Source organism: Biomphalaria glabrata, chromosome 10 (genome assembly GCF_947242115.1).
Source record: "Biomphalaria glabrata chromosome 10, xgBioGlab47.1, whole genome shotgun sequence".
Taxonomy (NCBI): Eukaryota; Metazoa; Mollusca; class Gastropoda; family Planorbidae; genus Biomphalaria; species Biomphalaria glabrata.
In genome coordinates, this window is record NC_074720.1 from 34,794,049 (window position 1) to 34,808,295 (window position 14,247).

The 14,247-nt window shown below is 36.1% G+C and overlaps 1 protein-coding gene across 4 annotated transcripts in view; it reads left to right on the forward strand.

The window, feature by feature from the left end:
• The first annotated feature begins 3,636 nt into the window (after positions 1–3,636).
• The window catches only part of LOC129928724 (uncharacterized), a 29,072-nt gene continuing 18,461 nt past the window's right edge, over positions 3,637–14,247 (forward strand). For 2 of the 4 annotated variants that reach the window (XM_056044424.1, XM_056044427.1), the window contains exons 1-7: positions 3,643–3,863; positions 5,028–5,165; positions 6,600–6,804; positions 8,026–8,114; positions 9,987–10,105; positions 10,227–10,374; positions 12,312–12,427. In XM_056044424.1, the coding sequence (XP_055900399.1) occupies positions 3,821–3,863; positions 5,028–5,165; positions 6,600–6,804; positions 8,026–8,114; positions 9,987–10,105; positions 10,227–10,374; positions 12,312–12,427 (858 nt within the window). In that variant the 5' untranslated portion in view covers positions 3,643–3,820. Of the gene's footprint in view, positions 3,864–5,027; positions 5,166–6,599; positions 6,805–8,025; positions 8,115–9,986; positions 10,106–10,226; positions 10,375–12,311; positions 12,428–14,247 lie in introns of all 4 variants that reach the window. The other 2 variants (XM_056044428.1, XM_056044425.1) reach the window with 2 other exon arrangements.

Genomic DNA, 14,247 nt, shown 5'->3' on the forward strand with positions numbered 1-14,247 from the left:
GAAGGTTATCAGTTATAAGGTCGCTCCTTCTGCAAGCTTGTTAAGACTAGTTACAATTTGTTAATACTTGTATTTTTTTTTCCTGGGAAACTGGCTATTCCTGTTAGTCTTTCTTAATCACTAGCTATAAGGCATGTATTTTTTTTTATTTTGTTGGCATACGATTAAAAAAGAAACGAATAAAGATTAAAAACTTGAATGACATAATAAGTGAGATCAATAAATGTGTGTGCAGCAAAATGATATTAAACTAATTGTAAAATAAATTGAAAAACAATTAGTACAATAGGTGGAATGTTTATGTTTCTATTAGACTATAAATGCCAACGATAGGTCTAAAAGTCGGACACATATGTTTACAACGCTTCTTATAACCTTATTAACAATAATAAATAATAAACAAAACTACCGCAATCATCAAGACACTACGCAATCAATACAATAATTATCACAGCACCTAACTGCAAAGGGGGCGAGGTGGCTGAGTGGTCAAGCGCTTGCCTTCCGAACCTGGGGATCTAGGTTAGAATCTCGATGAACACTTGCATTTTGAATTCGATATATTTTGGGTGCCTCTGATTCCACCAAGCTATAATGGGTACCTCGCATTAGTTGGGTAAAAGTAAAAGCGGTCGGTCGTTGTGCTGGCCACATGACACCATTGTTAACAGATGACCTTTACATCATTGCCTCATAGATCACAAGCTCTGAAAGGGGTCCTTCACTTTACCTTGCAAACGTCTGATGGGTGGGCGGACAGTAAAAGATTTTCTCAGCGATTTCACAGTTTATGTACATCTTTGGGAAAAATTTTCTAGCTAGGCATCACATCCAAAGACCGCATCACAAACCAAGAGATTAGAGACAGGGTTACTACAGCGATTGGACCCCATGAAGACCTGCTAACTATCGTAAAAACAACTCAAGCTAAAAATCTATGGCCATATTACAAGATCTTCGGGGGGGGGGGGTGTCTCAAAGACCTTCATTCAGGGAACAGTACCGGGAAAAAAAAGAAGAGGCAGACAGAGAAAGCGATGGGAGGACAACATAAAAGAATGGACGGCAATTGTAAGTAGTTCTAAGGCAAAAGACAGAGATGAATGGAGAAAGACGGTTGACGAATCTTGCATGGTGCCCCAACGGTCCAACAGACTAATGGACAGGTAAAGGTAAAAAAAAGGATCTAGCTAATTGACTATTTAGGTAAAACTCTTGTTAAATTTGGTCTGGAGATCTATATCTTGAACAAAGCCATCGGAAGTTTCTAAATATATTCATTATAGAGTTTAAACAAATTTTCTATGTTTATATATAAGTACTTAAATATCTCAGTGGCAAACGCGTCGGTTTTGCATCACGGAGGCTCCAGTTCAAATTTAGTTTAAATTCATTTGAAATTTAGTTCAAATTCAGACTTTGGAAAAGGCAGCACTGAAACCTTCGTCCAGGTTCCCCTTCCACACCTGCCACTGGTTGACAGATTGGTTTGACCATAGCCAGGCTATAAACATGAAAGTTGTGCTAAACAAAATTTATAAATATAAAGAATCCCAAGCACGCTAATGTATTATTGTTAGTCTAAATCTAATATTAGTTAAGTACTTGATAGATTTTAGATAATTGAAGCAAGTTCACTTAATTAAAGCGATGTTTTTTTTTAATGCATTTTAAAAATATTTAACTTGCTTCAACCGAAATTCCTATTTTGTCCAGTATCTCCCTGTCCTGTCAAGGGCTTATGACTTAGGACACTCCCCTTTCTTGGCCTGATGAGCCCACTTATTGTTCTCCAGGTGCTGGGGGAATGTAAATCAACTGGGGATAACATTCATTCCTCATCGTTGCAACCCCCTGGAAACGTCTGCACCTGGAGACAGATAGGTTACAGGGATAGAACTCGGCATCTAGTGGCTTCCACAGCACATTCTAGGGAACGAGCATTGTACGTGGAGAGGACGAAACAAAAGCTCCTCTAGCCCGTACCATCCACCACGGCATTCAAGGGGGTCATTGGATGGTTATGGCCCACTCACGGCTTCTGGCTGGTAGGGGTACATAATAGGAACACATAGGATACACGCCGTGGGCTCGGTCTCCGGCCTCAATATGAAGGAAGAACTCAGATCTGGCTAAAGGAGTCATGTCTCATGATGACGTAGAGCGGAAAATTAATTATCTAATTGATGGGGACAGAATCCTCTTTGAAGACACACGCCTTATTCCTGGCCTCTGGGTAAAATCCTTCCCGTTGATCAAGGGTCATCATTGGGACCCAAGCTTAACCCTTAATAGACAATCATTTAGGGATATTGAACAGAATGGTTACAGGATCCGTTGGAAAGAAGATATCTTTTGTTTGAGTGGGGTGGACAGAGCTCAATTGTTGTTTTTTTATAACTATCTCTGCCTTTATATCAGGTCTTTATCAGTCCTTCAAGTATCTTAGGTATTTATATACGCGTGGAAAAAGTACTAAAGCCAAATAAACATCCGTATATGTTTTTTTTATATTATATAGTGTTTTTTTTAATAAATAATATACGTTAAAACACAAGAAAAATAATAATTTAGTTTCTCTACCATGCTACCTTGATGATATTTCTAATATTGAATTAAAATGAAGAAGTGTTGTTTGAAATTAGGAAGCTATACTTTTTGTTTACTCATCACACAATCCAAGGTTCAGGCACGACGCATGTATCAGTGCACCACACATTTCTCAGTGCACGACACATGTATCAGTGCACCACACATTTTTCAGTGCACGACACATGTATCAGTGCACCACACATGTATCAGTGCACCACACATTTCTCAGTGCACGACACATGTATCAGTGCACGACACATTTCTCAGTGCACCACACATTTCTCAGTGCACGACACATGTATCAGTGCACCACAATTTCTCAGTGCACCACACATTTCTCAGTGCACCACACATGTATCAGTGCACCACACATGTATCAGTGCACGACACATTTCTCAGTGCACCACACATTAGACCCCAACTCCAGAGACGGAAACATGACTTCCAGATCTTCTCTGACATGAGCTGTTCAGTTTGGATAGGGGGAAGTTGGGTGGGGCAGAGTAAAGCGCTTGTTGATCATTTATCGTATTTTAAAATGACTAGATGAACAAGGAACTGAGCGTAATAGTTGCCATTTATTTCCTAAAAAAAGCGATCAGATAAAATAGCTTAGAAATGTAAAAAAAAAAAAACAATTACAATACATTTTTTGGGAAAAATTCAAGAGATATCGTAAACGAACTCAAGAAAAATGGAGGAACCAAACTTGCTTGAAAAAATTCAAGATCTTTCTTTAAGGGTTCTCAATATTCACAGTGAGCTCCTCTTCGCATTTTCGCTGATTATGCTAGATACATTTATTATTAAGAATCCAGATAAATGGTATTTAACAATAAAATGTCTACCTATTGTGTGAATTAAGTGGTTGACATGGGCATGATGTCGCCAACACAATGACCAACCTCCCAGTACCTTCGCCCGAAACAGAAGTCACGTTGTGATCTGTTTATTCAGGGACTTCATTTCACAAGTTTAGATACGCTGTAGCAGGGTGAAAAAACTTATTTACCCGCACCGCCAAACGATATTCTAATCTCCAACCGATTGGGGCCTTCAAACTTGTTGCCATAACATTTACTTTCATATAGTCTAGTATACTAATTAAAATCACGGCCTATAAAAGAAGAAATCTGATATCAATGTTGCATTACAGTTAAGTGGAAGCCGATGTTAAGGTCACATTTGATTGTTACTCTGACATTAAAATTTAGCAGTTTTAAACAAAATGTTTCTCGCACTAATATTTTTAATATTTTTCAACTTTTTCGGTAAGTAATTTTATTTTACAAATATCTAAATAAGTGGTTCTTTTTAGCTCCACATATTGTTTTCAACAACTCCCATCAAAGCGGCGACCCCGAAAATATTTTTTTTTCTTCAAAAGCTTTAGTATTTGTGATTTTGACAATGTTATCAAAATTGTAAATATAGATGGACATTGTTTATTCCCCAATCAGAAAATAAGATGTAAGTATATTTTGTCAAAGAAATGGAATTTTATCATTGAGCTAGCATGTACTAATCTTCAATTTTGAGGGTACTTTTGAAGCTTGGAAAATATACAAACTAAGACGATATTCTCTTGCATGCCTGGCCGTATGATATGCGCTTTGGACTGTCGTTCGGTGGTCTTGATGGTCCCTGGTTCTAATCCTGCCAGTTGACATCCGTCGTCTTTCTGCGGACGTTTTGGGCTAGATTGTAAAGCAACAAACGCAAGGTAAAACATTTGACAAAACAAATTATACGCATTGGATCACATTCATCTGTTTTTTTCTCTTTATTTTTGTTGGAGGTACTAACATTAAATAATTCTTTTTGTGTGTAAAAAAACAAAACAAATTGAATCGATTTTTTTTTCCAACTCATTTTACTTTTTGTTTTGGACAATGCTTATCTCCCCCGAGACATACACATAAACATTGAGAGAGTTTTAGATGCTTAGCACTGAAAATGTGACGTTTTCTTTTTTTAATGATTGTGTTGACAGCACAACGCTTTTTTAAATGTGTGTATTTATATTGTTATTGTTGGCCTTCTTAAGTCGTAGAACAACTTTGGTTCATCTCGAACAAGCGAGATGAAAGCCTGGGCATTGTTTATAGTCGGAACGATGTCGCCCACACAGCAGTTCCCCCCCCCTCGCCGCGCAAATGATGTGACCAAAGGAACGTAATATCCGATACCGTATGGGATATGTAACGCCGCAGGCTCTGCTATGCTGTAGCAGTGTGTGCAACAGTCTGCCTAAGAGTCACCAGCTCCTGATTTTTCCTCAGGGCTGTCTCCCGAAGCCTTTCCCAGAGAACCATGAAATGATTAAAACAGTCTGACTCTCTATTATATGTTTTCTTTCTTTCCTGAATTTCCTCTAACACATACACATTTATTTCACTTGAATCACTCAACACTAGTTTGATTGTTTGTACCAGGTTTGCCAGGTGTTGACGGAGCGACATGCATTACAAAATCTACCTGTGCGTGGACAGACTTCACTCTGCCCCTGTGTATCAGTGGCACCTGTAAATGCTTTAACTCGAGTTTCGTTCCCATTCGATCTGGATGTGGATGTAAGTAAAATATGACTAACTGTTACCCAGGGGTTGTACATTTGATTTCAATAAAAATAATCGACTTAAACAAATAAAACACGATATCTATCGATCTTAGTTAGATGTATAAATAAAGAAACGAGTAGTCGATTAAAAATGCATTCCTATTTTATGAAGCTAGTGGTTACTGAAAAATAAAAGTAGCCAGTAGGGTTATTGAACCTATAAAAAAGGTTTGTCTTCGAGTCAGAAAATTAATGAGGATTGCAGTATTTCCCCGTGGCTACGCAGCCCCAGCTGTGACCTACATACTTTGCCACATTCAGCACAGGCATAACCATTGTCCGCCGGTGGTCGATTTAAATTTTCTCTTCGCCTTCTACGTCTGTCCTTGGCAGAAGATTTTCTTTTGGCCTCAAAATGTGTATCCCGCGGCCTTTGTGAGTGACCTCCAGCTGTCTCGTTCTGAAGCCGCCTGCAACCAGGTGCTCTCTTCTATATCAGTTAAAGCAGGTTGGTGCCTTAGCTGGTCTTTAATGCGTTTTCGTGGGGCACCTCTGTTTTGAATAGCATCTTAATATTTGTTTATTATACATGTGTTTTTGAGTTCTTGACTAGTTTTGATCATTATTTTAGTGATTTGAGGAAAGGTCTGAGAACTAATAGACCTAATGACCTAGTAGGAAGTAAAAAAGAAAATACAAAAGTAATGTCACTACTTTGTAGTGGCCACCTAAACTCCAAATATGTGTCATGGGTCGCAGAAGTAAAAAAATCGTGGTCCTGTGGAATGGATTGATCGGATATGGCTCGTGGATCGTATATTGAGTATCACTACTCTATAGAGATTAAAATCTTGCCTCTTAGACAACGGAGTCTCTGTTGTAATTGAAATTATTTCACTGGCACAAAGACTAATTTAAAAAAAAAGCATATATATATATATCACTCTAACATCTCTGAAGAACTTTTTTCATGAAATCTGCCTTTCCAAAAACACGCACGATTCTTAAAGACAACCTGCACCCATTAAACCACTGTTACATAAGATCTGAACGAAGTGGTCGTCTCCTTTCCATTAGAACTAAAGCAGAAAGATTTTAAAACTCCTTCACCCCATTGTCGGTCAGGTGTTACAAGGTCATTTGTCGTCATAACTCATAAAGCGCTGGTTATGTATGTGACAGTATGTGTGTGCTTTTCGCGTATTGGCATCTATTTTGTTAATGTTAATGTAGTTACGATTGTGTGGTTACTTGCAGGGAAACGGAATTTCCATTTGATTGGACCAATAAAAATTCGTATCTTATCTTATCTTATAATTACTAAGAGGGAAGAACGTTAAATTCCATTTCTCGTCAATTTAGTTCCTTATAAATCTTTGTTTGACTCTACCTAAGAGACACCACAGTCTTGTTTCTCTTAATCTGTCTCTGAATCATGTTTCAACAGTGCAGATGACACACAGGCCAGTGGTGAGTGCTCAGCAAGGCAAAACCAATCAAGTCATATCAGGTCAAAGTTTTGAGCTGTCCTGTTATTTTGATAAATATAATGATTATTATACCTTCGAGTGGTATCTGGGAGAGACCAAACTAAGTACAAGGTCTAACACATACACAGCTGTAGCAGATGAAAATACTGTTGGCTCGTTTACGTAAGTTCATTTTCACTTTTTTCATCATTGTTTAAATATGGCCAATAACTGATGGCTAGGAAAACAAAACTTAACGTTTCTGACCTGTACCATCTCTTTCCTTTTATGCTGATTTTCTTTTCTTTTATTATTTAGATCTTTTTATTTCTTCTTCTTCTTGTAGCCAACATTTTGCCGTTGAGCTGTGAGCTCTTTTGCAGACTGTACCAAGGAAATCTTTTCATTAAAAGACTTGACTCAGTCATTATCATCTTTTCATCCTTACTTCACTTTAACTTTGTTAGTATATATCCATTCTCCGATATTGATAAATTCATTTCTTTTCACAAATTGTTAGTAGGATCTGGAGAGATTTGTCCTTAGGTCTGGAGAGATTTGTGTATAGTTCTGGAGAGATTTCTCTCTAAGTCTGGAGAGTTTTGTGTATAGTTCTGGAGAGATTAGTCTCTTAGTCTGGGGATATTTGTCTTTAGTTCTGACCTAAATTACTGACTAATACTTTTCTCTTGTAACTATTCTTTTCTTTAGAAACTAGAACATTCTTTATACAGCAGGTTGTAAGACAATGTATCTCTGGTACATGGACACCTAGTCTGTAAACAATAGCCAATCAGGTAGAAGTAAATGTTAGTTCACAATTACAGATGGATCAAGTGAGAAATGAATGTATTATGAAAACTTTATTGAATCCATTATTACAAAGCTTATATTAGCTCACTCTGTCTGCCTGGTAAAAAGTTTGCACACGTTGTTTCTCCCACAAACATTCTCAGATCAAGTTGAAACTTTGCACAATGGTTCATTATCGTAGACGAAACATGAATTACAAAAACAATTAATTGGTCAATTAATTACTGGTAATTATTTTCATTTTTAGATATCAACACGGGAAACTAATCCATCGGCATTTGAAGAAATGGCTAAATATGTAGGGTTTTGTCCCCTTAGATACTTGCAAACGTTATATTTCCCACACCAAATCACGGATCAGGTTAAAACTTAAAACAATTATTTATTGTAGCTAACAAAACAGGAATCAATTTTTTAAAATAACCAATTAGTCAATTAATTATTTGTAGTTAATTATATTGTTTGTTATTGAATAAGGGAAATAACTTCTACATTATTGAGAAAGAAAATTATAAATGTTATATCCCGTTGATAAGCTTAGTTTTTGTTTTAAGGATTTATAGATATATTTTGTTTGTTTGTTTGTTTTAGTTGCAGAGTAAGAACATCGGCTAGACTTCTGACCTCACCTTTAAGTTATTTCTTTGAAGTGGTCAAGTTGGGTGGAGCAAGTGGACAGGGTAAGTTGCTGAAGTTCATGTTTATCAAAAAAGGTTTGAAGCCAACAGTATTTTAGCTGAGGTATGAACCGGGTTGTCTTGTGCCCAAATAATCTCGCCTTTGCCTAAATGTCGGCCTAAAGAGTGTTAAAAACATTCACTGATGGTAAATGCTAGCTCTCGATCGCTCCTCGTCAAGTGAAGTGGTGAGTCTCGGAGTCTCAAGATATGAGTCAAGGAGATCTGCCATCTGCAAAGAACTTAGATCCGAAAATAAAATCAAATAAAACAATAAATATGGCATAATAAAGAAGCAGGCATATCTACAGGAGATTAAACCAACTCACGCCATGTATGTGGCCGGCTTTTTAAAGCGATAATTGGATTCCATAACCACCTTCAGCTCTGTATTTCCCCCCCCCCCCAATTCGACCAAAGTTTTAATGAATTAGATCTTTCGGGCCACTAACGAAACAACATTATGATCTTAGCTAAATCTTCATCACTAAAGGTATTAAAGGCTATGAAAATAATATATTTAAGATTTTGACTTACTTGACTTAATCCTGTGCACTCCCAGGGGAACATGGGGCCGCAACCACGCCTCTCCACCGAACTCGGTTCGGAGCAGCTTTCTTCATCTGCTCTCATGTCATTCCAGTACCCTCAGCTTCACTGATGACTGACCTCTTCCAGGTTTGCTTGGGTCTGCCCACTTTCCTCTTTCCTTGTGGGTTCCAGTTAAGTGCCTGCCTTGCAACATTGGTAGCTGGTTTTCGCAGGGTGTGTCCTATCCAGCTCCATTTTCGTTTTGTGATGTCTTGGGCTATGGGCTTTTGTCTAGTTCTTTCTTTAAGATTTTAATACATGGCAATTCTATATATAGCAAGCGTGTTGGTGTATCCGTTAAACAGAATAAGAAATATATTTAGAATATATAGGTGAGCAAAGTGTTGAAATAAGCGTATAAGTGGATGTTACATTTCTGCATTGCCGATTATGTCTCCAAAATTTTATACTTGTATTTTAAGTAATTCTACCAAGCTTTTATCAACTCACGCTGTGTGTCATGTCTGATAAAATGTTTGTACACGTTGTTTCTCTGAAATTTTTGCACAATTATTTCTTTTACATGCCAACACAAAACTAAATTTAAAAAATTAAGCTATTAGTTTATTAACTATAGGTAATTAATTATTTTCTTTTGTATCACGAACAAGGGAAAGAAATTTTACTTGGCTGATAAAGTGATATAAGATGAATTAGTCCCCTTTATTGTTTGTAGAAAGAAAAGTTGTAAATAACTATAAATAACCGTAAAACCTTTTTTCTTTATATAAATACATTTAAAAAGCGTTCCTTTTCCAACTGGTCCAGATAAGTGATAGGATCATATCGTGATTGATAAAGCGAGAAGCATGGAATTGCGCTTAAATAAACAATTGGTAAAAATATATAGATGTATTATTGATAGTCTAGATCTATTACACATTTAATTACATGACTGATCCAAAATAATTGATACAATTACACTTTGTATATGCTTTGTTTTTTTTTATTTAAAGTATTTTTTTTATTATGCTTTTTATTACTGAATTGACAACTCTGATCTTTCATTATTAGGTCCTTGATCCTTAGTTTGTCAATTTATTAAAAACCTCACCCAATATTTCTGTTCTTATTGTATACATTTTTCTTTAGCATCCACATGTCTTCATATCGCTTTGTCTTTATTTCTTATCTGTTACTGATCTTGTCTAGATTACTTTTGCTCTTAGTTTCATTACATAATACAATGTATAGTTCTGCATAGTTTATTATGTACTTTGAGAAAAAAGTAAAGACTTGCAATACGATGTATTCTAACTCTAAGGTTACTTTTAAATATCTCAGCCACATCCAACGAAAGACCAACAATTTATGTACCTACAAACTCAGCAGTTGGGGGTTCCACTGTGATTCTCGAGTGCAACAATATACCAATGGGATACACTGACACAATAATTTATACGGTTTGATATCAAGCAATAATGAAGTTCTAACGCTTATCAAATAGTCTACTTATCACTTTGTAGCTAGTGTGCTATATGAAACTAGCAAATAGTTTTGTTTTGTTGTTGTTTTCTATTTTAGGTCAACGGAGTAAATACGACATACTCTTCGGTGGTGATCACGAGTGCTAACGCAGGCAAATATGTTACCTGTACCTTGACCAGCCCATCCGCAGGCGTGACATATTCTAGACCAACAAGTGCTGTCGGCAATTTGCCTAGATTGACCAGTAAGTCTATACAAACTACATTGTACAATCTTTGATCAATCGCCACCTTGCCTTAACTGGTCTAAAGGAGAGCACTTGACAGCAGGCAGCTTGAGAAAGAGAAACCTTGAGACTCGTCACGAAGTCCAGGGAGATGCATATCTACTTTATAAAGTAGAAAGTAAGGCGTATGTATGTATGTATGTATGTATGTATGTATGTATGAATGAATGTATGTATGCATGTATGTATGTATGTATGTATGTATGTATGTATGTATGTATGTATGTATGTATGTACGTATGTGACGAATAGAAATCAAAACCGTTTGACCAATCTTGATAAAACTTGGCAGAAATGTTCCTTTGGTACTAACTTAGACCGTACTACCGTAGTGTATGTATAGTGGTCCTAAAACAAACTTAAGACCCTCAAAACAGTATTTATGGATCTAGGCTTTGTTTACAATGTTGACATGAAAAAAGATCGAAAGGATTTAGATCTAGATATAATTTTAAGAAATACACTTTGCGCAGATAGTTTTTTACTTTGACACATGAAAATACAAAAGAAGGTCCATTGATTTCATTATATAATAAAATTAATCTTCAAATTTGTGTTTCAAAATCATTTTTTTACATAAATTAGTTTCTTATATCTGTGACTACAGATTTCCTGACGAACATTCTTTCATTAGACAATACCGTAATGTTACACATCTTTCCAAAGCGAATGCCGAAAACAGACCAAGAGAACTTAAATCTATTTCCCGTTGACACCGATTTTTCTTCTATGCTGAACAATATGTTTATCACATCAAAGTGCTGCTCTTTAATCTTTAGAAAGACAATCTTTACTCAACAAAATAACTTCTGATTTTTAAAAAAGGTGTTTTCACATTAGATGTGGTTCTCAAGTTTTGTATTGTGCATTCCGAAAATTCCAGATCACGTGACCTCAACATGGTGACTTTGTGGAAACTTCTGCTAGTGGAGGCTGACGAACAATGGGTAGCGAACATGGCCTCCACCAGGTTACCTCTGTTGAGCAATTTTTTTCTAATCTCCTCCAGGAAAAGTATGGAAACACAGACCTGGCATCCATTGTAAAAAGTTCGTTACGCCAGTGAGGGTCGTCATCAGTAGCATCTGAATTAGCGGTCCTTACATGGTTTTGTGGTACTAGCAGATTAGGAATGTGAAGAAATTCCTTCGGCCGCTTATAACGAGTGGAAGGTAAACTGAAGACCATTACCTTTACCTATCCGCCTATCCCTTTGTTGGACCGTTGGGGCCCCACGCTAGATTTGTCGACCGTCTTTCTCTATTCCTCTCTGTCTTTTGCCTTATATAGAGCCTCTTTCAATGGCAAGCCCGTCCATTCTTTTATATTTTCTTCCCATCGCTTTCTCTGTCTGCCTCTTCTTCTTTTTCCTGGTACTGTTCCCTGAAGGAAGGTCTTTGCAAGCCCCAAAGACCTCGTAATTTGGCCATAGATTTTTAGCTTTTTTTTTTACGAAAGTTAGCAGGTCATCGTGGGGTCCAATCGCGGCCTTTAAGTGTGAATTTGAACTGAAGGCCATGCGCTACGTATATGACACGACCCAAACCTGTAAGGATCGCAGTCAACGTGGGACCTTCAGAAAGGACTTGGGAAGAAGAACGACCTGATCCGCGCCTGTCCGTTGGGAGAATTTCTTCCCAAGTGTCAACGGCTTGATTGGGATGCCATTGAAGTTCCGATTCCCTTTTCGAATGTATCATGCAAGATATCTTAAAACGCGGCTGTATATTCTTTGTCAGTGAACTTTTAAAGAATAAGTAACAAAAAATAGTTGATTAAAAAACGTGACATATTGAGTCTCGATTTAACAAAAAAAAAAAAAAAAGAATCAAAGATGTCTAAAAGTTTTTGTTTGTTTTGTTAATACAAAGTCCAGTTAAAATTTTTGTTTTCAGCAAGCATATCATCTGTTAGTGTCGTCGTTGGAATTGGAACTTCCCAGAGACTTGTTTGCGCCCTGACACCCAGCGCCATTTATCTTCAGTCCTCTCCAATCACTTACACTTGGAAGGTCAGTTTTTCATTGTTTCTTGCATGTTGATTCCAAAGATAAGATGTAATGATAAGAACCAAATTTTCGATTGTTCACGATAAGCCGTTATGATATGATTGAACTTGAATTCAAAATAAAAATACTTCTTTTTTTTGTCCTGATTCATCGAAAATATATATAAAAAAAAACTAGGTTAATTTCTTATTTCGAAACTCATCAATAATAACATCGGAAGTTTTATGACTATTGTCACAACATTCTGATGGTATGATGTCACGATGTGTTGTGATGCCGGGGATTTTACTTGAATTCAATAGTTAACTAAAAATGAAGATCTAGAATCACAATTGACAATTCTTTGGTAAAACAAAACTCTGGAACTTTATTAAATACAACGTAAGTACAGTTATGTACAAATTACAAATCAATGAGCATATTACAAAGGCTTTTCAAATAGAGCTCTTAGAAACACGACTGTCTACAAAGGCATTATTTTATCGACTGACTTTACTTCCTTACTACCGCCAATTCTCTGGCGCTAACTCTTTTCAAAAATGTCTTTGTTTAAATTCAAATCAACCAATATATTTCAAACATACTAATTACGTCCCTTGGGTAAATCCTGACTTGAAATGTCAAGTGTCTAAATTTGAGGATTAAATCCCGAGACTCATGTCGAGGGCTTATATTTCTTTTAAATAAGAAATGTACACACAATTCTATAATGTGATCTGTGACATATTACCCCCCTCTCCATTTAGCATTTGTATGGTAATAGAAATGCTCATATGTATTAAAAATATTTATATATACACAAAATACCATACATGAAATTATAGAAAAATGGTTGAGGTAACATATGACAAAATAAAGTCAACTTGGAGATAAAAAATATGTCAATGCAGTGAATAAAATTATTGATGACTTTGAACACCTGTTTCACTATACAAGTGGTTATGAAAATGAGACAATGCTTGTCATGAACAATATCAAAAGTTGTACAAAGCATAAATCTTGAATTGAATAAGTTATGAAGCTTTATGATGAAATTAAAAATGACATTATAACTCATTTGTGAAAATGTGTACATGGAAAAAAATATATTGCATATGAAAAATTGACATAGAAAAAAATAATTGTGATAGTACATGACAATCTTCTGAGAAAATAATACTCAATGTGATATAAATCTCAACATGAAAAATTCCAATTGTCTGTCATGTATCTGTACTATCATAATAGGATATATGCAATAATAATATACCTGAAATAAAATACCTGAAATAAAATGCTCATGATTTAAAAATTAAAATGTCTGATGCATGTCATATGCAAAGATGCTGAAACATAATTAAAAAAGTATCTTGAATGAGTGACCTTCCTCAGTGGGTTGCTTGGTGCTGAAATAAATACAACATCTGATATAGAACTCCTGTGGAAAAAGTGAGTAAACAAATTAATTGATTAAGTACAACTGAATACTGTTCTTCCTTGACGAGTATGAATGATAATGGATCAAGTGGCACTAAATATGCTATAGTACATATGTAGAGTAGAAATGTAAAGTTCGGAACCCTTCTGAATTGCCGACATGGATGTGCATGTGCGTTTTCTAAACTTGAAGAAAAGGTCTTTCAGTTTATGAAGCTGTTGTCTCCATGTCATAATGATCTCACAGATAATGTCTGACTGAACCGCGTTTGAGTTTGGTGAAAATAAGAACTGTCCGAAACCAAAACTCAATTTTCTGGTTGATGAACTTAGACGCTGTAGAACAATGGTAGCAGAATGCTTTGCATTAGAATGTTCAATAGAGCAATGACTGAACATGTCTGAGT